Source organism: Pygocentrus nattereri, chromosome 18, assembly GCF_015220715.1.
Source record: "Pygocentrus nattereri isolate fPygNat1 chromosome 18, fPygNat1.pri, whole genome shotgun sequence".
Classification (NCBI taxonomy): domain Eukaryota; kingdom Metazoa; phylum Chordata; class Actinopteri; order Characiformes; family Serrasalmidae; genus Pygocentrus; species Pygocentrus nattereri.
This window is the reverse complement of record NC_051228.1, coordinates 27073987-27099664: the sequence shown is the minus strand read 5'-3', so window position 1 is coordinate 27099664 and position 25678 is coordinate 27073987. Positions and strand designations below refer to the sequence as shown.

General features: G+C 38.2%; 1 protein-coding gene across 4 annotated transcripts in view; it reads right to left on the bottom strand.

The window, feature by feature from the left end:
* Positions 1 to 7596: 7596 nt before the first annotated feature.
* Positions 7597 to 25678, bottom strand: part of cdc42se2 (CDC42 small effector 2) — a 42719-nt gene continuing 24637 nt past the window's right edge. For 3 of the 4 annotated variants that reach the window (XM_037547617.1, XM_037547619.1, XM_037547618.1), the window contains exons 2-5: positions 22755 to 23082; positions 10660 to 10761; positions 10327 to 10444; positions 7597 to 9646 (exon numbers count right to left, since the gene is read on the bottom strand). In XM_037547617.1, the coding sequence (XP_037403514.1) occupies positions 10343 to 10444; positions 10660 to 10761; positions 22755 to 22808 (258 nt within the window). In that variant the 5' untranslated portion in view covers positions 22809 to 23082 and the 3' untranslated portion in view covers positions 7597 to 9646; positions 10327 to 10342. The remainder of the gene's footprint in view (positions 9647 to 10326; positions 10445 to 10659; positions 10762 to 22754; positions 23083 to 25678) is intronic. The other variant, XM_037547620.1, reaches the window with a different exon arrangement.

Sequence of the window (25678 nt, the reverse complement as noted above, 5' to 3'; positions counted from 1 at the left end):
AAAACTTACTCTACTTTTAATGTAAATCAATGGAACCAGATATTTTTCAAAGTCATTTTGTGCTGTTTCTTTTGGTCCATTCATCATGACATTTACACAAAATGTAAAGGACAACAGGATTTTCAAAATTTGCCAAAAACTCAAAATCGTCAAAAATGGAGATACAAGGTTTTGTTCCAACAGCAGTGATATGTGACCTTTTGTATTAAATCCATATAGGCTTTATGACATTGATATGACATTGTTTGATGCCCTGTATTTGAAATAAAGGTCACTAAAACATAAAAAAAGCATATTTTGGCTTTTTCATTAAAGGTTTGTACAAAATAAAACATTTATAATGCAAAAAGGGTGGAATGGAAAATATATGTTTTTTCATAAGAAATGCTCAACTATACTTTCACAGAATTGGCGGAGTTCCCCTTTCATTTTCTTTATTACCACTACCATCTAGAATATATGAAAATATATATATACTGCTTAATCTTATAGGACATTATTTATTTTATTCATTTCTTGGGTGATAAAACTAAGTAGAATGTGAGTTCAGATGTTTTCAAAGGCAGTCATCCTCTTTGCATTTCAGGCCTCTTTTGAATAACCAAACTATCTATAATATCCCCTTATGCTCGCCAGCCACCAAGGGGAGCTATTAAACACTCCAGCACCACAATCCTTAAGCTATGGAAATGAAAGTAGAAGGATTACCTGTATTTAAAGTGAATGAAAAAACATACTACATTACTATAAAGAAATCTGTAAAGAGCCGACCTTTATGTTTTTCTGTGTTAAAACCAGGCCTTTCCTTATCCACCCCAGTCAGAAGTTCTTATCTTCACAGGCATAATGTTTACTACATATATTTTCTGTAGCTTGTGCCAGTGGGATATCCTCTCACAACCTTCAAGAATCTACAAAGTCAGGTCTGTTCCAGGGCCCGGTCCAGACATGCTGAATAATTAGTCTTAATCAGGCTTGCCAGTGACAGCACTGCCTGAGGGGCATCTCCTCTGGAAACAAATAAGACTGACAGTTGTAACTTTTGATGTTTAACGAATGAAAATAGAAGAAGGACAACATAAAAAAAGAATAAAGTTTAAAGTTGGCAGGGTGTGGCTGGGAACAAGAACACAATGTTCAGATTGATGACCACATTAAACACTTAACAAGAAGGCAATAAACCTGTCAAGCATTTTGATCATTTTTCTTCAGCAGATTTTCATAACATAGCGCAAATGATGAAGAAGAACTGGGTGTTTAGCATGACAAGTTTAAACAGCACTGTGATGGGCTATAGGATTCTAATAAAGTGACTAAGACTAAAGTGCAGTTTCACTATTATATAACTATTATACAAGGAAATATTAGCAAGTTCTAGGTCCACAAATTAATTTCATTTTGATAAGAAAGACAATATTTTATGTGTGACGGTTTTGTACACGATGTGTGAAAATGTATACACTTAATGTTTTTGTTACATGGCAATGCAATGATACATTATAATGCAATGACAGTATTGGCACAAATATAATTTGAAAGAACAAAAAATGTACAAATCCAACCGTATAAATCATCTGTATGTTAAGGGCCACACATTATAGAAAATTACTTTTTTAATGAAAAGAGTGATGCAGTATATAAACACTGCTAAAGTTTTAAAATGTACCATTCACTGCCCAGTCCAAACAGCCAAACACTGGAAACTAAACTGCAAAAACAGTCCATTTTGAATTTACAGTTTTTGTGATGTCATTTGCATACATCTGCCTATTATATCAATGTGCCTATTATATCAGTGTTTCAGTCTGGACTGCTTTTTGAATGAGGCACAGTACAGAACAGCCAATCAGAACAGAGAATATTTAGATATAATCTGTTTTAAAGACAGTATCAAAAACAGCCTCCTAAATAAATTATGACTGCTTTTGGTACATAAAGCCACACACATATCACAAGTGGACCACGGGGGAAAAATAAATACATAAATACATAAGTGAAACATGGACTTACAACACTCAGTTTTGGCATGGAAATTCACATTTGGTAACATTTATCCTAATTTTTCACCTGTATATTTAATAGTTAATCAAGCATTTTAGTCTTTGGAATGTGTTTTAAATGTATTTCACATAGAAAACAAATGCATGCTCTATGCAAAATTTTTAAATGACATATTTTGTTGGTTTGGTAAAAACACATGTAATTAACATTTCACATTTCAACAGAAGTTAACACACAATTTTAAAGTGCAATTTTTAACATATTGGGAAACAATGTTTTAAAAAGTGCCAAAACTTTTGCACAAGCCACATTTATTTTTTTTTCCAATATGTTAAAATCAGTAGATATAAGCATGAATTAAAATGCAAAGAAATGTGTCTCTGTAGAGGATGTGTTAACTTGCTGTCACTTAGAAAGTCAACAAACCATTTCATTTGACCAGGAGCACCTAAACCTTTACTGTATGTTTTTCCATATAGGAATATTGTGACTGGCATGAACTTCTCTCTTGAAGCAGCGTAGTGAGTGATGTCTTTACAAAGTCATTCAAAAGCAGTTAAAACCTAGTATAACAAGACAGTTTAAATCCAGCTCACAGCCACTCCATTCTTCCACTCCATGACTGTATGTGGTTTGTGTGCATGCACTCATTCAGTCCCCCTTACATACTCAGCTTCAAAGAGCATTGTGCATAGGCTTTCCTGAAATGTCAACAGAGCGGGTGCGGTTGTTCTAAAACAGGTAGAAAGAACAGTAGACTACTCAGGCAGTGAGTCTCAGGAGGAAGGTTGGGAGTGTTTTTGGATCACCGCAGTGCTAATACTCTATGGTATTGCTTTCCTGCATAGTAACATCATAGTACAAAGTCTTAATTCAAAAATAAAGGCGGGCTATAGCTCTTCTCACAATAGCTAATCTGTTCATGAAACACTGTGCACTTTCATTTCATTCAAGAGCTACTCATCACCCAGGAAGACGTCATCAACCAAACCTCTCGATTTGCTGGCCGCCATGTTGCCTAGCAACAGCAGGGAGCTCCAGCCTGCAGCTTTGCGAAATGTAAATGATCAAGTCCTACATGGAGGTGGGGTATACCACAAAGAGATACTGACACTTTCTACCACACAGCACTCCAGAGATGATGTTTGAGGTAAAACATGTCTCAGCGCTCCTCAGTGAGGCATGCATTTTCCTTGTCCACTGACTGTTGACCTTGTTCTCCCACTAATTCCTTCCTTAATGTTATTTGTGTGGGTGTGACACCGGTGCTGGTGTGTTTGTTGCATTAGATGGCTCTGTTTTGCTGGGTCAGTGTGTCATGTGTTGATTATCTAACCTGAGTCCACCACACTGCTAATCTGCTCACAGAGGGGACATTGAGAGGGATTTGCTTTCCCACCCATCCACTACTTCTGTAACTGCATACTGCACAGGAAAGCACATAGCACACCACATATTCAAGTTAAACCCTGCCTGCATACTACCAGAAACATTGTAAGGCTTTTGATATCATACAGAGGGGAACCCTCAGGACCTTGTAAACCTTCAGAGAAGGGCTAATGACTTCTGTGAAATAAAAAAAAGTTACATTTTTAGGTTGGTTTTGTTTAAAGCTGCACTATGTACGATTTGTTGTCGAGACAGGAGAAAAAACACTTATTAAAAAGTCATTTTGTAAAGAGTCTTGAAAACAGTCATTCAAGAGTGTTGCTGGGCTGATGTTGTGGGAGTTTTTCAGTGCATGTGTCTTTACATGTTACTGCCACATGCACAGACTGAAAAAGAAGATCTGGCTTGATGTAAACATCTCAAATGCAAAATCAACATAATACTGGTGAAGATGTGATGATAATAGCAGATAATTCACAAACATCCTTGGAAGACACGCCTCTTTTGACTGGCTTCTCTTTAAATGCTCTTTCAATGTGCTCACAATCTTTACAAGATTTATTCACTCATGGCGGTCCAAAACATTACAGACATTAGGAAACATTATTTTGCACGTTGTATGCAATTACTCATTTAAACCAGAGGGGTCCAAATCCCCAAAGTTTACACTGCTGTCCGAGCAAGTTATATTTTATTATTTTTTATAGGTTTTACAGAAAAGAGACGGTAGTTTAACAAATTCATTCATTAATGAGGAAGATCGTAGAAAGACTCATAAATAGATTTAATATAATTTAATATAATCACCTTCTTCTTCTTCTTCTTCTTCTTTCGGCTGCTCCCTTTAGGGGTCGCCACAGCGGATCATCTGCCTCCATCTTGCCCTATCCATTGCCTCCTCTACTTTCACACCAACCATCTCCATGTCCACCTTAACTACATCCATAAACCTTCTCTGAGGTCTACCTCTTCTCCTTCTACCCGGCAGTTCCATCTCCAACATTCTTTGCCCAATATATCCACTATTCCTCCTCAACACAAGTCCAAACCATCTCAACCTGGCCTCTCTGGCTTTATCTCCAAACTGCTCCACCTTCACTGTCCCTCTGATCTGCTCATTTCTAATCTTGTCCAGCCTTGTCACTCCCAAAGAAAATCTCAGCATCTTCATCTCCGCCACCTCCAGCTCAGCCTCCTGTCTTTTAGACAGAGCCACAGTCTCCAAACCATACATCATAGCAGGACGCACTACTGTCTTATAAACCTTCCCTTTCACTCTTGCTGCTATCCTTCTGTCACATATCAGCCCTGACATCCGTCTCCACCCACTCCATCCTGCCTGCACCCTCTTCTTCACCTCTTTTCAACACTGTCCATTGCTCTGGATGGTTGACCCAAGATATTTGAAGTCATCCACCTTTACGACCTCTACTCCTTGCATCTTTACCTTTCCACCTGCCTCCCTCTCATTCACACACATGTATTCCGTCTTATCTCTACTGACCTTCATTCCTCTCCTCTCCAGTGCAAACCTCCACCTCTCCAGATTCTCTTCCAATTTAATATAATCACCTTGCTTGTTGTATTTAGCCTCATCAGGTATTGTAGTTACTTTATATTTATATATTAAGCAACATTTCTTTCTCAAGTCTTGGTTGGAACAAAAGGGTTGAATTCTTGAAACGGTCAACAGAAAAGGATATTTCTTCACTATGGTATCAAGGTAGACACGGTTAAGCAAATTCTCCCATTGATTAGGGCTTTAGGAGCTGAACTGAAGGCCTAACATGACAGCAGCAGTAGCTTTGTGCCAGGTGTGACTGAAAAACATCACTGTGAAAATGCAAAATACAGTGAGTGTTTAAGTGGCCAAAAACTGTTCATGTGAATTGTTGTAGCTTGGGGCTAACTTGGGACTAGAATACCATGTGTGCGCCAGCAGCATAAAAGCCATTTTTCTGTTTTTTTTTTTTACCCTTTTTGAAATTTATCGCCTGACCTGAAAGCCAGACTGTAATTGTCTCAGTTTGTCACTGATACTACCAAACTAAACGGTATGTCAGAATAGTAAACCAATGCTATTAGTATTTTCATTAGTACAGTACATTGGTATATCATCTATAACAAAAAATGTTCTTTGACCTAAACAACAGAAAAAACATTTTTAGTGCTATATCCCAGTTTACAGAAAGTTGGGACTCTGTGCCACATAAAAATAAAAAAAACAGAATTCAAATAATGTTCAAAACATTTAAACTCCATACTAAAAACATTTGAAAATAGTAATAAGAAACATATCAAATGTTGAAACTGAGAAATTGAGTTGTTTTTTGGAAGATATGTGCTTGATGGCAACAATACATTAAAAAAAGTTGTGACAGGGGCATGTTTACCTTTGTGTTGCATCAGCTCTTCTTTTAACAGCACTCTGTAAGCATTTGGGAACTGAGAAGACCAACTGCTGTAGTTTTGAAAATGAAATGTTTTCATGTTTTTGTTTGATATATCATTTCAGCAGCTCAACAGTTCAGAGTGTTTTTTGTTGTATTTTTTTGTTTCATATTGTACTAAATGTTTTAAAGCGGTGATACGCCTGGACTGTGTGTAGGCTAGTCCAGCATGTTCAGATTGAGAACATAAATTGCAAAAACAATAAAAAATTTTGCTTTGTTGGACCACAGGACACTTTTTTCATTTCACCTCAGTCCATCTTAAATGAGCTTGGGCCCAGAGAAAGTGGCAGCATTTCTGGATCCTGTTTATATATGGTTTATAGTTGTGGATGCAGCAAAGAACTGTTTTCACAGACAGTGGTGGAAGTGTACAGAATAATGCTAGCTTTAATAGCAGTGCTGCCTGAGGGCCCAAAGTTCATGGCCAGCCAGAACTGGTTCTCAGCCTTGTTTCTTGTATACAGAGATTTCTCCAGGTTCTCTGAATCCTTGAATGATATTATGTACCTTAGACTATGAAATCCAAAGTTCTTTGCTAATGTACATTAAGAAATGTTGTTCTTGCCTTTGAGGCACTATTTGCCCGTGCAGTCTTTCACAGAGTGGTGAACCCCTCTGAGTCTTTACTTCTGAAAGACTCAGGGTCTCTGGGATACTTTTTATGCTCAATCATATTATTGACCTGTTGCAGATTACCCCAATTCGTTGTAAGATGTTCAACCAGGTGTGTGTGTGTGTGTGTGTGTGTGTGTGTGTTTTTTTTAGCATTATTCAACTTTACCAGTCTGCTCGTCTCATCTTTTTTCAACATCACTGGCATTAAATTTAAAATGGGCATATTTAAAAAAACAAAAAAAAACCAGTAATATTTTCCAGTGGAAATACGGTTGCATACAGAACTATTTTTAAAGGTTCTTTACGAACTATATACTCACAGATGGCAAATAGAAGGCATAAATGAATAGAGAAATATATGGTTCAGACAGACAGGTGTACTGCATGATACATTTAAGCAATTAGCACCCTACTATGCTCTGCTATGTAGACTTTCTGTCCTGAAGTGGGTGGTCTCTTGATGACAATGCCCCAGTCCACAAATTCCTGAAAGGTCACTGAGACACGTTATGAGAATGAAAGTGATGTAAATCATAGGATATGGCCTTTATAGGCCTTGTGCAGATATTCTTTTCTATTCAACTGGTAAATGAGATTACTGTGTTGCGGTCTTTAAACATAATGGTTCACATGGTGGCTTTTATAGTCAACCTAAAAACAAAATGAGCCTTTTTTTCTTTGCTAGCTCCTGTTCATATTAAGTGCAATTTATAATATCATTTAAAAGACAATTTTTTTCCTCATAATTTCATGAACACGCAGTGACTTATCCACCTCTAAAATGTCACAGTAAATGTAATATTAAGCAATATGATGTTTCACCGTTTCTTCCCTTCAGCTCCCACCTTTACCCGGCTATGCTAGATAAGTTTTTGAAAGAGCTCATGGAATACATCACAGTAAGATGCAAGTGAATTCACACAGACTATCGTTTTTGCTGACTGACTCATCTGCGCTCACCCGTAGTTAACCTCGCAGTAAACATAAAAATATTAATGCATGTAAACATATAAAATGAATTATTCACAAAATGCTATATTCTCACTTTACAATTGAAATTTTGGATTTGACTGTTTGGTACATCAACATTTTCAAGACATGCAAAGCTTTCTCAATTGATGTACATTCATAGATTAAGTCAGGTAACATGGAAAAAATATTTATTTCAACAGAACACATTTGGTCATCTACAAGCCAACATAGAATGCGAAGTAACATAAGCAGGAGTGTAGAAAAATGTCATGACAGCTAAAATAAGTTGGTTTTGTTGAATTCCCTGATGATGAAATCCATTTGTGGTGAACAAAGGCTGAGAGTTGAGTCCTTGTTATGTATTGCATTGCAGTGATACCACTTTGGCCAAAATATAACTATATTGCAAGGACTTGATCATCTGCAAATCTATTCAGTCTTCTGATGTCACAGGTCTCTGGCTGCTGATCTTTTGAACACCACATCTCCATGTGAGTGCCAGGAAATGTTCCTTCTTGTCCAGCTCTGAACTAATAAATATTGTCAAAATGACTGATTTTGACAATAGTGAGACAGAATAAGTGAAACCCAATCATTTTAAAAGAGATGACAGTAAAAAAAAATGCAAAAAGGAAAATAAATTAGGATCAGGTTGTGGCACACAAAACATACAGTATATACAAACAGAAAGCACTTGAGAAAAAGACAAAAGGACAACGGGGACCAACACATACATTTAGCTGTTAGTTCCTATACTGTATGGCCTTTTTTCTCTCATTTATCATAAACAAGTGACTATTTGACTTCCATGGGCCGTTGCATTGCATTGTTCCAATCTGAGACACATTCATCTTGATTTAGTGGTCTTTACATGTGATTTGCTGTCATGACGTCAGCTGGAAAACTACTCGTATCTGAAACTGATCACAATATTTAGGTGGCAAATCATGAGAAAGGATTTCCACCACTGACCTACAGAATCACAGATTTAAAGACCCTAGCATGGCTCATGTAGAGCCATCTAGCTAAACAAGGCAGGACCTTCTCAGAATTTTTGCTTTATAATGCAGAGCAATTAGTGCAATTTTCTGAAATTTATCTTCAATTACACAGAAGTTAGAAAAATAAGTTCAACATGACAAATGTCTGCAGGCTTTGATGGTAGGAGATTATTCTGTGTATAAATGCCATCCTCCAGGCATTTGACTCAAATTGCTAGCATATTACCTAAATACATTTACTCCAAAAGAGTGCTATTTGCATTGAGAGGTATTTCTGTCTTTCATAGAAGACTAGGAGTCTACTGTTAATGTAGACAAGGACAGTCAATTGGCCCCATGGTCCGGATCTTCCACAATCATATAAATATTTTTGCCACATCAGCATAGAGCATTAGGACAGAGACTACATTGTCTTTTTTCCACATTAACTGTACAGCATACAACAATAGCTTGAGCATCTTCATATCAAGTTTATGGAAAACATTTACAGCAGAATGGTGAGCGAAATGCCAGTTGTGCATTTCAACATCAGTCATTGTTCGTCTAATCATATAATTATCACAAGAAAAAATAAAGATACAAGGAATGTGGACTGGAACAATGTAAACAGCGAAGTAACTATCACATTTCCTACAGAATGGCATTAGTTCATGCCTAGGTCAAAAAACGAAGGTACTTCTTGTCAGCAGAGAGCCATCATTCCATTGTAACAAGCATTTTGGCACCACACGGCCATCGCTAGCCACTTTTTATACAAACATCGTTGGCGGCATTGGCGCCAGTCTTCAAACTCAAAGTCTGTCTGTCTGTGAAGAAAAAAAAACTCAAAACAAAACAAAAGAAAAAATAAACAGTTTGTACTTGTAGGTTCCAGACCTTCAAATAGAGTGCTCAGAAATTAGCTGTTCACGGCAAACCACAGACAAAGAAAGCAAGGTTACACTTTGCACTGCTAGGCAGACGGGACGGTGATGAGGGAGCATGCGAGCGAGCAAGCGTCCGTTATTGGGGTGGAGATGACACTGAAGCGCTGCTTCGGTCCAGCAGACCGGTGGCTGCGGGCAGGGCATCCTCGTTCCCATGGAGTGCATGACTGTCCAAGTGTTTGCTGGGTGAGAACAGGGGGAGGCTAGGAGTAGTCACTGAAGGCAGGTGGACTGCGGCCACCGGAGGCAGGCATCTTCAGAATCAGGATGTTGATCCATGAGAGGCCTGCTGGAAGAGAAGTTAACAGCACTGAATATAAAAAAACTCTACTTGAGCAAAGAATGACACAATTTTAACTTGACTACAAAGCTATGAAGTCACTCAAGGGAAAAAAGGAACATGAATGTAAATGTTTATTGGAAAAGGCCCCTATCATGAAAAAAACTCATTTTCAATGCTGCAGATTTATGGTAATGCCACGCATCCATAATAGGTTGGAGGTGAAATCTAGAGTGGGGCATCCAAGAGTGATAAAGCTAATTCACTAGCTCTATTCCCGGGACCACAAGATTCAAATATAAATTATAAGCAATACTGAAGGCAATGTTAAAATCACATAGACCAAGCAGGCACTTGTGTGGTGTGAGGGCCTAAAAGCAGCTGCTTTTTATTTGCTTCAAAAACTGACAAAATACAGTCAAAATTCAGGTTTAAAAAGTCTGCTTTTGAGATACTTGTGCAGTGATGTAGAAAGACAGTAGGAACAAAGCTAATTAATGAAATATATGCTTCCATTACTTACAAGCTACATTAGCCTAATAGCTCCAGTGAAAAACTAAGGATGAAAATAGTCAACAAACAAGTTTGACTGATCTACCACATCTGCGGGTACAATGGGGTAAATTTCTTTTTTGTCCAAATTATCATTTTAATGCACTCCATAAAAGGCTTTTCAGAAAATTACTTACCTCTCCAAGTTACACATTATCCTGCTTTTGTGTCCACCAGCTGCATTTGCACATTGATAGGCATGGCTTCTCCTCCGTATCCACCTTTCGACTGCATTTGGTTCTGAATTGAGTTCACCTATTTAATAAACAAAAAGGCATTAACATACTGCAAAGCACATTTAAAGTGCCTTACTAACATTAACTACTCAGTTACGTCTGTTTCCACATGCATAACATATCTCCCATGTCTTGTATTCATTAGTATGAAGTCTTTATACACAATGAAAACATTTGGTGTACGAATGAGCAACTCAGGAAATATTTTTGGTTTGGGCAACAGTTGCAACTTACAGAGTCCATGCCACTGAACACATCTCCAGAGCCCACGTGGGCCGTATGGACAAAGTTTGTGGGCTCGCCAATCATACTCCGGTCAATACGCCTCCGCCGCTTCTGCAGAGAAAACATAAAATATGGTTTTAAAAAAGTAGCCAAACAAAGATTACACATGTTCACTGACCAGAAAAACTGGCTCTTGTTCAGCCGTTTGCAAGGCTGTTGGAAATGTGCAAGATTCATTGGCCCTGATTCACAAGCTGTGCAAGGTCAAATCTGACTGTAAAGGTAACTTAACCAAAACTATTATCAATATAGTTTATATCACTACTAAAGAGAATAAAAATAGAAAAACAAAATAATAATCCAGTACAAAAGTTGTACTTCTCACATGTACACATGGGTATAAACAAATACTGTAATTATTCTATAAAATTGCACTGTGATGCTGTTTTATACTACTGACACTGACCACAAATCTCATACACTGCAATAATATGGCATTTAAAAATGTTATTGCAGAAAAATATTTCACACACTACTTTATCCAGTCATCATAATTTTAACACTGTAAAGTTTGGTTAGTAGGAGGAACTGCACTCACTGCTGGGACTCCACCTATGAGCACAGCCACTGGCTCATGTGCTACTGAATACGGTCATTCTGTTTGCTCCCTATCAAAACATCTGCACAAATTATTGTGTGCTTCATGTAAATGAGACACTGGCAGGCTGGCGCTTGATTTCACGCACGGAAGCGGATTCATCATTTGCATTCAAATCTCCACTAGTACATACAAATGCTTTACGCTTGTATGTCATAAAAGGCAGTCAAATCTTTTTTTATGCAATTTCAATTAATAAGAGCCATTAAGAGCCTGACATACAGCTGTTCGCTAGCACCACCTACTGGACAAAACATCAACCAAGATAAACATCTAAACAAACAGTTTCTAAATGGTCTCAAATTTTCTTCCCTCTGGACAAAAGAACTATAGTATTAGCAATCAGAACTTTCACTAATGTGATTTAAATGCAATTAGACGACTCACTGACGCCTGGTCCTTAATAAAGCAAATGTGCCCAATCAGTCTTGAGGCCTCAAGTCTGTGTTTTATGTAAGCATCTCTGTTCCCTTGACTGACCTTTAAAGTAAACATAGATTTGGCAGAGGACAAATGAGGCTTGCACAATCAAGCCTTTTCAGACTTATTTAACATACGACTATAGGTTTAAGCACTTCGGCACCTCATAGTCAAAACATAATTAGGGAGACATACTGCCTTGACTTTGCCTCTCTTACTTAATTTGTTCGACAGATTAAAAGTCAATCATTTGAGGTCTGTTCTCAGCTCAAGCTGCTATCAAAAGTGGCAGAAACATTTTCCCTTCTGCTACTCAGTAACAAGTCAATCACTCGCTGCCCACTGCCCGTACAGCTGTTGCTATGACAACCCGGCAGCGAGTGAGTAGGTGGCCTCTTACACCTCACTGGTCATGGAATGGTGAGACCTGCCGTTTGAGTTTCCCAGCATGAAATTCCACAACTGTTCCCTGTTGCTCGCTGAATAACAGTTACAGATGCCACATTTAATATTCTCATTCACTTGCACTGAACACTGAGTAGCACAGAGATGAATCATGGAGGTGCAGGTCCAATTCAACATGTGAGAGATGCTCGTCACAGATGTCTGGGTTCTAAAACATGGCTAAATAAAGCTCTTCTTTTCCGGAATAAAGTGTTTTTAAATAGCTGACAAAATGCCAGAGATAAAACACAAAGGATCTCCGTAGTGTAAGTGTACTCTCAGGCATGCTAACTATGCGGAATTGTGAAGTACCTCTTATTTAGAGTGGGCTATGAGTGGCTGATACCACAATTCGACGTTACTGTTATAATTGGGTTATGATACACTTTCCTGAGCACACAGTGGGAAATCCTCAGTATTTCTCGAACACTGGCTAATTGCATACTTACTTTTCTTATTTAATTCTAATTTCATTAAAATAGAGATTTGGAACAACCGTAGAGAATTTGTTCTTTATATTTTTACAAATCTGTTTTTTATTACATTGAATTCCTTATTACATTTAGTTTCTTATTACAATTATTTAAAATTATAGTACAAATATTATGTCTTTTTTCCCCTGAACATTATGGTTTTGCTGGTGTATTGTGTCTGTTTCAACCTGTTAGTAAAAAAAAATGAAATGAATAGTTTGGCAAAAAAATCTATTTACACACACATAAAAGTTACCCCTGACGTAGTTGACCAGGAAAGGTTTAATTTCCATATTTTTTAGTGTCCAAATTTGGTCACACTTTAAATGAACTGCCCCAAACAGACTATCTATAGATGACCATTAAGATCATTAACAAACTATCTTGTGCTTCTCATCAGTGTTAGGATCAGGATAAGGGTTAATATCAGGGTTAGATTTAGAACAAGGGTGAGGGGAAGGTTTACATTTTGGGTTGAAGTTAAGCTTAGGGTTAAGAAAATTAAGGTGAACTGAATCTATATCTAGTCGAATGCAAGTTAGATGCAAGGTAAGCATCTACGAAGCATCTGCAGTGGGCTATGCAACTAAAGTGTTACCCCAGATTTCGCCTCTTTATTGTAGGGCTGGAGCTACAAGACTTTTCACCAAGAATTTTAAATACATTCCCAAAACGTCTCTCTACTCATTCAAACCGCATCTAGGTCTTCATTAAGGACACTTACTGTAAATTATAAAATGAACAATAGTTAACTGTGTAGCTGAATGGTATAATCAGTCATTTTAGACAACAGGTATTGTGCCAAATTATGACTCACGACATGTTGTGTAGGCATTTGGATGCTAAAGATTACATGTACAATTTCTGTTGTTTTTCTATACATAAATAACTCAATCTTAAATTTTCTGAAGATATGTTACTAAAAAAAATGCAGAAATGAACAATCTAATCTAGCGTCCACATGCCTGTATAATGTACATGCCCAAATTTGGCATGTTATTGAAAATGGCTGCCAGTCATTTTTCATTTTTTATATCATACATTTTGTCCTAAACTACATCAACAGGTCTCCACAACCTTAAGACAAAACTAGATGTGGATTAAGTGGGTTGAGAGAAGCTTTGAGGATGTATCTACAGAAAAGTTTCTGGTGACCACTGATTGCCTGGTGTTTATCATAAACGTTAGCCTCATAGCTCCAGCACATAGAAGCAAAATTTATACAACAAAACTTCTTGGCTGACTGAGTACATCTAAGCATCCAAGTGTGAAATTGTGTTAATTAAATTTTACGCCAAATTATTTCTTTATGGTTTACCAAGATTTGCAAACCATAGTCTAAACAGAGCACTCCCAGTTTATTAGGCAGACAATGTACTACACTGACGCCAAACTGGAACTTAACACAGTAAGGCTTGTCACAAGGTATTTTCACCTGGTATCAGAGAATTAAGTTTAATGGCACAATATATTCCCCATGTGAAAACACCTCAAGGCTATCCTCAAACACTGAGCTTGGTCCTCAACTCATTGAAGGAACGCCACCCCACCCCCTCCCCCTTAGTTCGACTTAATAAAAGCAGATTTGCGAAAGGCTGCCAAATCCCGTTTTTAGTCTGTCCATTGGGGCTTCATGAACAGGCCTCCAGCTGAGCCATGTTTTAACTGTAAAGTACCAACTCACAGCAGGCCAATCTGGCCTGGAGGGAAGCACCTACTGCCAGGGGTGAACTGTGGGTCAAGGGCGGAAAGGAGTCTCTCTCTCCCCACAGGGGGACTCTAACTCTGTTAGATTCATTCATTCTGCATAGTACTTAAAAGAGTACAGTGAAACATTAGTCCATCATTCTGTTTTTTTTTCTCTCCCTCTTTCTTTTTTTTGAGGAAGACCGAGGGGACTCAATGTTCCGCCAAACCAAGCATACTCTGATAAGGGCCTAAAGACTGGTGGCAGACAAAAAGCGCCCTGAGGGGAGGCTACTTTGGGGAAATCAGAACGTCAGTGGGGGGCTTGAGAATTTGCTGATTCACCCACATAGACACACGCAAAAGAAAAAGTCACAGGAGACTGGAAATGCATGATGCATCTAGATGGGGCAAGACAGTGGAAAAGCGTGAGAACACATGACACACCTACAAAGTCTCTGTAAAATGCACATTCAAAACTTCTGTCATCACAAGACTAAGATGCACCAACTTCTGGACTTGCAGGGACAGGAAAAAAAACATGAGTGGGAAGCTCAAGCTGAAATACAACATCTCTCACGTGGTGTACTTCATCTCTGAGGAAGCTGATTCATTTATACAATGGCAGGAATTCAAATAGGTCCAAAGGGGAACTACAGAGGAAACCCGCCTAAAGCGGCAAAGCCATTGTGAGCATGTCACGTCACAACAATTCAATCTTTGTGATAGCCTGCAGTCAAATTTAGCCTATTAACCTTTGTGTCTGGTCATAGCCTTTCAATGAAGAAGTACATAAATGCAGTGACATTTGCAAAACCTGCTCACATCTCCAGTGAAAATATGACACGGCTGTCCAGCTGAGCCCTTTGATGTGCTTGCTGCTCAAGAGCCTCTCTCAATCCATCTTAAACATTTTCATACAGTTCTTATTGTTTTGGCTGTAAAATGGTCCAAGAATTGTTGGCTTGAGATGCTGGCACAAATCTAAAGGGTGCAATGGAAGACTTGCAGCATAAATCCAGCACATGCTTTTTATGCCCTCATGGAAACCGATTACCCCCAACTGCATTGTAGCTGTTAAAGACCTTAAGTCATTGGGGGTGGGGGCACAATATGCTTAGAACACTTCCTGCAGTTGCAAGCACTCTGTACAGGATATTCCTTTAAGCTACAATGCTGTTACATGTTCAGTGCTCAGAGATGCCTTGAGGACAAAAAATGCATTAAAGCACGGAGACCCATCAAAGTGAAGCATCAGTTTTGCAAGTTTAGAACTCTTTATAAAATAGGCCACTTGGGGAAGAGAGAGTACATACTTTGGTCAAAATTCACTTATCAAGCTGGGTAAGTACATTCTCCAGCAATATTTGTGTATTCATCATATGTGCATAAAGAACAATGTATGTGTATAAAAACCCATAAAGTTATTTGATCTTTGTAAGGTCAAAGTTTACACCCCTAAGAATCATTTGCATGCATTTGGCAGACACTCTTCTCTAAAGTGACTTACATTTTTATTCTGTAGTGTTACAAGCGTAGACGAAGTGTTAGGAGCCTTACTCAAGATCTGGTTTATCAGTGTTCTTGCCTGAGAAGAGGGAACTGAACCCTATCCACTGTGTGAAGGGCACTACGCTATACCAACCAGAATTACTATAACCAGACATAGTACTTTGAAAAAGTAGTGATGCCTAAATACTGAACGCAAGCAGTAACTTTATCCAGAAAATTCAAAAACGCAACAAGGATTGAATACAGATACTTGCTTTCTCTGTTCTGAACACATATTCCTTTATGTCCCAACCCTGCTACCTCATTACACTGATTTTACAGCAATGACCACATTTACGCCCCTCCATGACCCCAACAGCTGCCATCAGCTCCTCAGCACTGCATAGGCGGAGAAATGTCAGCTCTTTATCCGCCATCCGCTTGAACTAATGCTGACCTGCGGATCTCTTACTGCTGGCTTTGGCTCTCTCTCTGTTGCCTTTGTAGAGAGCCAGAGGATGACTCACCTACAGTTCTCTCTAAATTAAAATCACCAGACCAGCCAAATCTGAGTGCAGAGCAGTGTCACACCCAGCCGACTGCAGCCTGCCCACCATCACTGCAACACCACACACATGCGGGATATCTGCTTTATATCCATCTGACTGCAAAACAGAGTCACACCCAGCCAGAGCAACCAACTCTCTCCCTCTCTCTCCCTCTGAGATCAGACGCAGATAAAACATTGAACATTCATGATGCAACACATGAATAAGTTCTTATTTCCTTACTGACAGAACTCATTAGCGCTGAACTCGATTCATTCGGGACAGCCACTTATTTTTAAGTTCAGCACAGTTTCCTAGTCTCGAGCATCAAATTGTGCAGAAAACCACTCGCGCCCACAACTGAAGCCATTTTAAAAAGGCTAAACAAATCAGGAATCAAAAACTGCACACTGTGAGTAAATCCAGATTACCAAATTGCTGCTATTTGTGTGCATCTAAAAGCAAGATGAGAGGAAAATACCATTGAATATGCTTTTACTGCAGTGGTAAAGGTGACATCATGCAGGACAACAGTGATTGGACCGTATTACTGCCTGGTCATCTACATGCCTGTTGTCAACAAGAACAGAGGGAAAGCATCCAGACGCTGTGCCATCTAGTTCTACGCTGCACTGGGCTGCATACTTATGACTGACTGCAGATGTGGTGCATTGTAAAGCTTCCATGCATGCAGAGCATTGACTCTTGGCTGGAATATGGTTGTTTCAATTCAGCTGACCCACACACACACACACACACACACACACACACACTGCCTACAAGCACATTCTTTCATAAGCAGGGTTTGCATTCAAAGTTTCAGCACAAATTTAGACATGTTTTGTGAGCAAAGGAGGTGAGCAGCAGCTCATAAATTTAGTTCCAAATACTCTGCAAACAACCTAACTAAACAGCTCTATACAGAACCACCTTAAGATACATGCCCAAAGATACATGACTGTTTATAAAGACACATAACAGAGATCAAAGCAGTCATAAGGTAGCTTCAAGTTAGCATCAGGTCCCATGAATGTCAGTTATGAGTATCACTTTCACCATCTGAGTGCCAGTCAGCCGCTGTTTCTGTCCTACTTTTTCACTTTACTTTCCAGACTGACCTAAGCACTCTCAGAGGAGCAATCATGAAGCAAACTATAAATTGAAATGTATTTTTAGACAACCATTTAAACAGTGGTTTATTATTAACAGCAGACTGAAGCAGGAAAGACAAACGGGTCTTATTCACTGTTTATACTATAAAGAATATAAATATAAAATACATTATCATAATTTCAAAACCTCACAACTTTTTAACCTTTTAACACACCAGCTGCCCTTTGCGTTGTCCAGCCTCATCCACTAAGGGCCAGCGTGGCTGCAGGTTTAATTCCAAGCAAGCAAAAATACACAATTCTACATTTTTTATCAATTAGTCTTCAAACCACTAATCATATGAGTTCCTGCTTTTTTCGGAACGAAAACCTGCAACCAAACCGGTCTTTTGCAGATAGGACTGCGAACACCTGCTTTATATTGTTTATCATTCTGGAAATTCAAGCATCCATTGTGATTATATGAATGCATGGTTATGTAAAAGGAATGTAACACTACAATGCAATGTCTTATCAGAGAACAGGGTCTTGTATTGTATCGTATGGTTATATTATGACCGTCATGTTAGCTTGTGGCTAAAAAGTTGTTGACTGCATAGCCCAGAACAACATTAAGAACAGAAAGCTCGTTTTACTTTTTACACTTTAACCAGGAAAAGTTGCCTAACCAGGCGCAATGAAAAAGATCTCTTTGGTGCTGAAGTACTGATGTGGATACTGTGACAGTCTTATTTACTCTATTCATGTGTCTTTTGTCTCTCAGGTCTTCTTACTGTTATATTTATGCTTTCATTTTAAAAATTTAGACAAATGTATGCGATCTAGCTCATACACTGCTTTATTTGAAAATAAAATACATTTTATTAATTTATTTATTAACATCTATTAGACTACACTGCATTAGCCTCACTAATGCTTTTGATTTATTAATGTGCATTTCTGGTAGGCTTCAAGAGGTCAGCACCTAACAAAAGTAATAGCATTACTCTGACTTATGGTCAAAGTTAAATATACAAATGTTTGTAAAATACTTGCATAGTCCATGTCTATCTACTGCTAGCTCCATACTGAAAGCATTTAAAGGAAAGATACTGGGGCACTTTGGGAAATGTAGCAACTGCAGTGAACTTGCCTGATCATAATTTTTGTGTAAAATAGGGAACATTCTTATGTTTATTTGTGTCTAATGACACCTTTGATTAGAACACTGAAGCACAACTTTTCTGAAAATGGCAACATTAGCATGTGCCATAAATGAACATTTTCAGGCACTCCTTATTTTTAATTGTATCAAACCATGTATTAACTTGAGATACCACTGTATCGTGTCAAATCATGTTATGAATATTTTGAATTGTTACAATAAACATTATGAACACCTCAGGTAATACATGTCTTTTGTAATGGACTTCATCAAGGCACTTCAAAACACAGCATGTACTCTTAATTTCCATCTTACGAGGCTGACTCACTACCATGCTCAAAATATACACCACTTTATGCATGTATTCACAAATGATCAGACCAGTTCCATTAAGATTAGAAGGGTCAAGTACACATTTCCTCTGAACACAACCTATGTATGAGCTTAGCACCATGTTAACATAAATAGGCCTCAATGTCCCTGCCCATCAAAGAGCAGATGACAGGTCTAAACTGGGACACATACACGCACACACACTCATGGCTTGAGAGAAAGTGTGACCTAATTTAATGAACCCATATTCCTAAATTACACACCAATTTAAGATCAGGGGAAAACTCAGCCAGAATATGAGGCACTAATTTGCATTAATAATTCAAAAGCCGCATTTTAAGTATTTAAAACTCCTGAAGCACATCGTCCTCTGCATTACAGCAGTGTTATTCAGCTGTGACAACAGGCTATTGGAAAAGTACTGGGCAATATTCAGTTGGGGAATTCCGTAACCAGCTTTCACTGCCAATAATGATTACCTCAACAGAGCAGGTACAAGGCATGGCTGTTTTAAGACTGGAATGTTTCACTAGCTGCCTATAGACTACACTACACTCTACCTTATTTAAAGCAAAGCTGTTGTCAATACTTAAGCCTGCCCAACTATGTGAGTCTGACACTGCCATCAGCTATATGATCTATAAATTGAGCTTCACAATTGTTCACATGACTTCTTGTAATATTTTGGATTGTAAGGCATTTTCAGTAAATTTGTCTCTGTGAATGTTGGTTTAGCACCCAGTTGGAGCAACCATCTAACTGTTGCCCCTATGCCACACTGGCTTTGCTCTCTCTGGGTGGGTAGAATGGCCCTCTCCTCCCCCATCATTCAGCACGGGCATCTGTTAGCTGACGTAACAGAATTGAATGTTAGCATTTTCCTTCAAGTGTGTTATGCTGCACAATAATGTTGGATGAGACTTGGAGCACCACCAAGCTTTACTGGGGCCTGAAATTTTGGTACTCCATCATCCAGTTTTAAGTCTGAACCTGAAACAACCTCAATAAAGTTTTGCCTGAACCCAACCTGACTCAAGCTCTAAGTCTGAAAGTGTCCGGCTTTCTGACCCAAACTGCCCCAAAACTGACCCAAACTAGCTTATTATAACAAATAGTGCCAAATTAACGTCACATTTCTTTTTAATAAAATTGTCAGAACACAACCCAACCCCTTTCATCAAGTTGAGTCCAAACCTGATCCAAACCCAACCCAAATTTTGTCTTAACTAGATCCAACTCTAGTCCAATGGATTTCTGAAACTGACCCAAACCAGCTCATCACCCACAGTACAGAATAAAGCCTCATGTTTTTAATCAAAGTTAAATCACAGAGTAGCAACATAACAACTATTGTTGGATTATAGATGAATAAAACAACAACAAAAAAATAATAAAACAATCCAAAACTAAACTGACATCCTGCTTTTCTAATGAATTTATTCATTAGGCAGTGATTTGTGATTTTTAACAACATCCCAAAAGTTCTTCATCTAAAAATGTGCTGTTCTCATGCTGCATGGTGCTGATATAGCAAGATCTTCACATGGTTAGTTCTATACCTTATTTCTTAACATAAAATGTGAAGTAAAACCAAAGTATATTATTATTATTATTATTATTATTATTATTATTATTATTATTATTATTATTCACTATTCTTCACATATTTAATTTATAGCCCTCACTCTTTCAGCCTTGAAGCACTATATGACAGAGATGCTAGCTAGTGGATGGAACTGCCTTAAATTAAAAACAAAGCAGAATGCACCTCATGACTGATCAACAGAAAACTTTTGTGTATTGTTCTAAATGGCATCAGTCCATGGCTACCACAAAGAAATGGCCTCATAAGCTAATTAGCCCAGCTATGAAACAGTCCAATAAAAAGTAGATGGTCATTTGCAATGGGGCAAGACAGTATAGGGCTGCCAAGCTTTTTGGGTTCCTCACTGTTCATTATGGAAGCCAGAGAGCTCTCCAGATTCCTCACATGCTTTGGCCATAAAAGGCTTTCAACGGCAAAGCTCACCTCCTCCCAGCGGCCACTAAATACAGAGCATCAGAGGATGGTGGAGCGACACAGAGATGCTGACCACCTTCACACTTAATGTCTTGCCAGTTCAAGAGTTTTGGAAAATGTTAACGGATTTCCTCTCAGTCAATCACTAATTACTTTAATTTAATTTGGACAATCAGTACAGGGTGTGCCAAAGATTTTCCAAAGTATATACAGTACAATTACCCAACACCACCCTCAGAGACATGCACATATTGAGATTTATGTAGAGCTTTCAGCAAGTGTCCAGCACATCTGTTCAGTTTGAACTCCATGACAAACAAGTCAATTAGATGAAGCACTCCAGCTCAAAACTCAATGAGCTCAGAGTTTCAACAACTGAAACAGATCTCTCAACAGACAAATTAAGACCAAGTCATACTCTGTCTCAAAAGAGACAGTGCTGTAAAGAACACCACTTTTCAGTGAAGCTGAACATGCAAAGCTCTGACGAAGGGGACTCTGTTCAGCAAATCCTTTTTTGGTTATTTTTAGTAGTGCTGTGACTGGGAGAGTATGCTGGGCTTTTTATAGGAATCTTATCTGTCTTGGAGCTGTGGAGGCAAGTGCAGAGAAACTAGGGCCCAATGTGTGGTGACAGCATCTATCTCCAGGGAAGTGTGGTGATTCAGAGCACTTGGACCAAGGGCTAGCCTTCACGCACAAAGCTAAAACCCAGGCAGGAATAACATGACACTGACACAAACACAAACACACACATACACATAGAAAAATAAATATGTAAATATAGCTTAGAGCAAACCTGTTGTCTGGCAACCACGTATATACCCTCAACAGTTTATAATCAAGACCACAGACAAACATCCTCCCAATAACCAATGAAATACCCAAATTTAGTTGATCAATCAAGACATGTTTGGTGTCTGAAGTTTCATTTTTTTGTTACATCACATAGTGTTATTAACCATGTAAACAAGTTTCTTTGAGATTAATTACCAGTACACAGAGCTAAACGCTTAGCTATATGTCTACAACACATGATAACTGCATCAGTCTCAGTTTCAAAAAAACAAGCTTCAGACACCAAACATGTCTTGGCCGATCAACTACAATGTTGTGCAAAAGTCAGAGTTCACCCTTCATTTATTTTATGGTCATTATGCACAAGATATACTTATTTTCTGCTAAAAAGTAATTTAACAGAAAATTACACCAAAGCCTCAATAACTAAACATAAAGTCAAATTATTAGTAATTAATGTGTCCACACTTTGCCTTTATTACAACTTCCATCGTTTTTGAGAACAGCTTTAAATTCCTCAAAAAAATCTAGGAAATATTTTTCATGCCTCCCAAGGTCACTCTTAGAAAATGGCTGAATTTTCTCCTTTTGATACAAGCACTCCAAACTGCAAAACTTGATATACAGTTTTGTTACACCAGTACAAAATTAACTTTGTTCTCTGTAACTACTCAGTAACTTTTCTCTAATGTCCATCTTGACTACAATGTAAATCAATGAACTGCACAGTACTCCACCTCTGTGCAGATTTTTTTTTGCTAAATTTAACCAAAGCTGTGCATCTTAAATCATGCTCTGCAATCTGAAAAACATCTCATGTGCTACACGTGCAGTCACAGATGCCACCCGCTAACAAAGACACAATCATCACTTCCTGCTTCCTGTGGTTTGAATGTGTGTCTGGGGACGGAGTCTGCGGGCCCCACGTCCGGTAAACCCCACGCACAAACAGCATTCATCAGAGGAGAGTTGCTTACCGGTTGCGGCTGCTCGGCGATACAGCAGTTGAAGCACAACCAGAATTCACTCATGACTAGCAGTCCTAAAGTGCTGCTGTGCCAGTGTTCGCAGGGAGGGGGAAGGGGGATCGAGGGGCCCACAATAAGCTGAAGCAGGACAGGAGTGTGTGCTGAGGTCGGGGGCTCCTGGGAAAGAGCTGGAGATCGCTGGCCTTGGCACAGCAGCCTTGGTATACCGTGCTAGATGGCTGACGATTCCCTCAGGCCAGGCAGAAGAGAGATCATGAGTGCGAGACAAAGACAGAAGGGCTCTCTCAGGTGCTCTTTGCTAGTGAATCCCTCAGACCTGCAAGAAAAAGGAAGGAAATGTAAATGGTTTTCTCATCTACAGTCAAACACACACACACACACACACACACACACACACACACACACACACACACACACACACACACACACACACACACACACACTCTACAGAGAGCAGAGGTGTAAAAATGCTTTGTAATGCATCAGTCCTAAGATGCCAATTTAACTGCATTGACAAGAATCAGTGATGAACTTCAGTGAATTATACACTCATTTAATGCGCCATAATTATCCGGCCAATATGTCAAATATTTCAAATGTAAAGATAAAAATAAAATAAAAAATCACTTTTTTTCATTATATTTTTTCATGTATATAGCTGTTAATAAACCTTTTCAAAATGTAGAAACAGAGACTGCATCTAGCTGCATTAGAATTATGGATACAGAAGATACAGACCAAAAAGAACCATTATATTCTACAAGGTTGCAAATCATCATTGCAAACAAAACTTTGTATGTCCAATACTGCTAACTATACAGGACAATGAAAAAATGATTAACTTGCAATGGATGTTACTGTAAAAAAAACAAATAATTTTAGACTGTTTCTGTTGGTCTTTTCATCATGAAATTTTGAAATAATACAAGAGATAGCTTGAGTTTCAAATGACACAAAATATCAAAAAAACAACAAAAATGCGAACATACGATTTTTACACGACAGCGATAAAATACAGTAAAATTTAAAAAAAAAGGGATTTCAGCACAGCAGACTGATGTCTCCTCACCTAAACATTCCCCTCTTCTGAAGTACAATAAAGACAATCAAATATCAGTTTGAACTAAACAGCCAGTAAGCACCAGACTGATCTAAACATCACAAAGAAGAGTGCGCTACTATGGGGCTTGTGGATTAACACTGCTATCCAGTCTTTTTCACTTATACATCTGCAAATACACATATGGCAATACATACACCATTTAAATTTAAAGCATTTAGCAGACACTCTTATCCAGAGCGACTTATAAGAAGTGCTTTGTCTAGTTACCAACAGGTTAGAAAGAAAGCTAGTCCTGAGCTCATACAAATGCAGTGAAATGAATAAAATGCAAAAACCGTAGCACAGGAGATCAAATAAGTCAAGTCTGAGTTTCGTCCGATGCTGACATTTTTTTAGGCATTTATCTGGAGATACTGATATGACTAATATTATGCATCATGAAAACAGTCATAATTTAATAGATTTCTTCTGAGGTCATAATTTTACTTTGCCTAATAGAGACACACTTGTACTATAAACTGAGAATACTGAAATGCTGCAGCTGCTTTCAGCACTTCACACCGCCATTGCTAATTAGGGGCTGGTTATGTCTGCAACTTTAAAGGGAAATTAATTGGTGTTGATGCCCATTACTGTGTAATTATACTAATATGCACCTTCACATGAGCCTGCAGGAGGGCAGCCTCCTGGAAAACAGGAGCCCATTCACAACCAACAGGGAACCATTTACAAATCACTGGATTTGGTCCATGACATACAAACACACAGGACTGCATCTTTATGTGTAGCATTAGCTTGAGCCAACTAGGGCAGCTTAAAAAAAAAGGTGATGATTATTACTCACAAACACAAACTGTATACAGTAAATTCAAACACTTAGGTTTCAGACGTGATTCCATAACAAATTTTAAAGCTGTCAGTTTTTAATTGAATTGTTTTTCCAACCAAGGAAAGTTTTACTGTAACATAAAATAAACATCAGAATTAAAGAAAAGAATTGTTATTGTAAGAATTGTTATAATTGTTAAAGCCACCCTTCACTTGTTTTATTTCTAGTCAAAACACATTAAATACACGTTATTTATTTTCAGCTTCAGGGAAAAAAACAGAAAATATTTATAACAGATAATTACACAGAAACCTCAACAACTACATATATTTCAGTATTTCATGTGCACACTTCCTTTGTTACAGCTTCCATCCTTTTCGTGTGACAAGCTTTCAGTTTTTCAAGAAAATCTGCAGGGATGTTCGGTACAAGTTCATTTTAGTTTAAAGTATCTTACATTTTTTGCTTTACAGCTAATCCCAAATACATTCAGTGATGTTGAGGTCTGGTCTCTGAGGTAGACAGTCTGTAATTCTGAGAACACCAGCAGCTTCTTTGTTTAATTTGTACATTTTCTTCTTTCTTTTTTGTTTGTTGCCTTTTCTCAGTAAGTGCTTCTTGACAGCTACACATCCTTTCAAACTCATAGTGTTGAGTTGTCTTCTCACAGCAGAAGGATGGACAGAAACACCTGTGGATGTTATCAGATCTGAAGCAATCAATTTACTCCTCTCTCTTAAAGATGAAAGATTTAAGTGCTGTTAGGAATCCCCCATTTTGTCTGTATTTTAAATCACATCAGTCTTAGAAACCCCCATTTTTAGCTTCTTTTCCTTTAACTGGGATTATATCTCCTTAGAAATATATTCTAAAAATGTATAACTCACACCTACTGGCTGTTTCAACTGGAAAATTAAACATTATATGTTTTGCACAGTACTGTAAGTTTGATGTTTCATGGTTTTACAGTGTAGAAATAAGGTAGTTTTGCAGTCAACCTGCTTTTTTTCTTTATTGAGT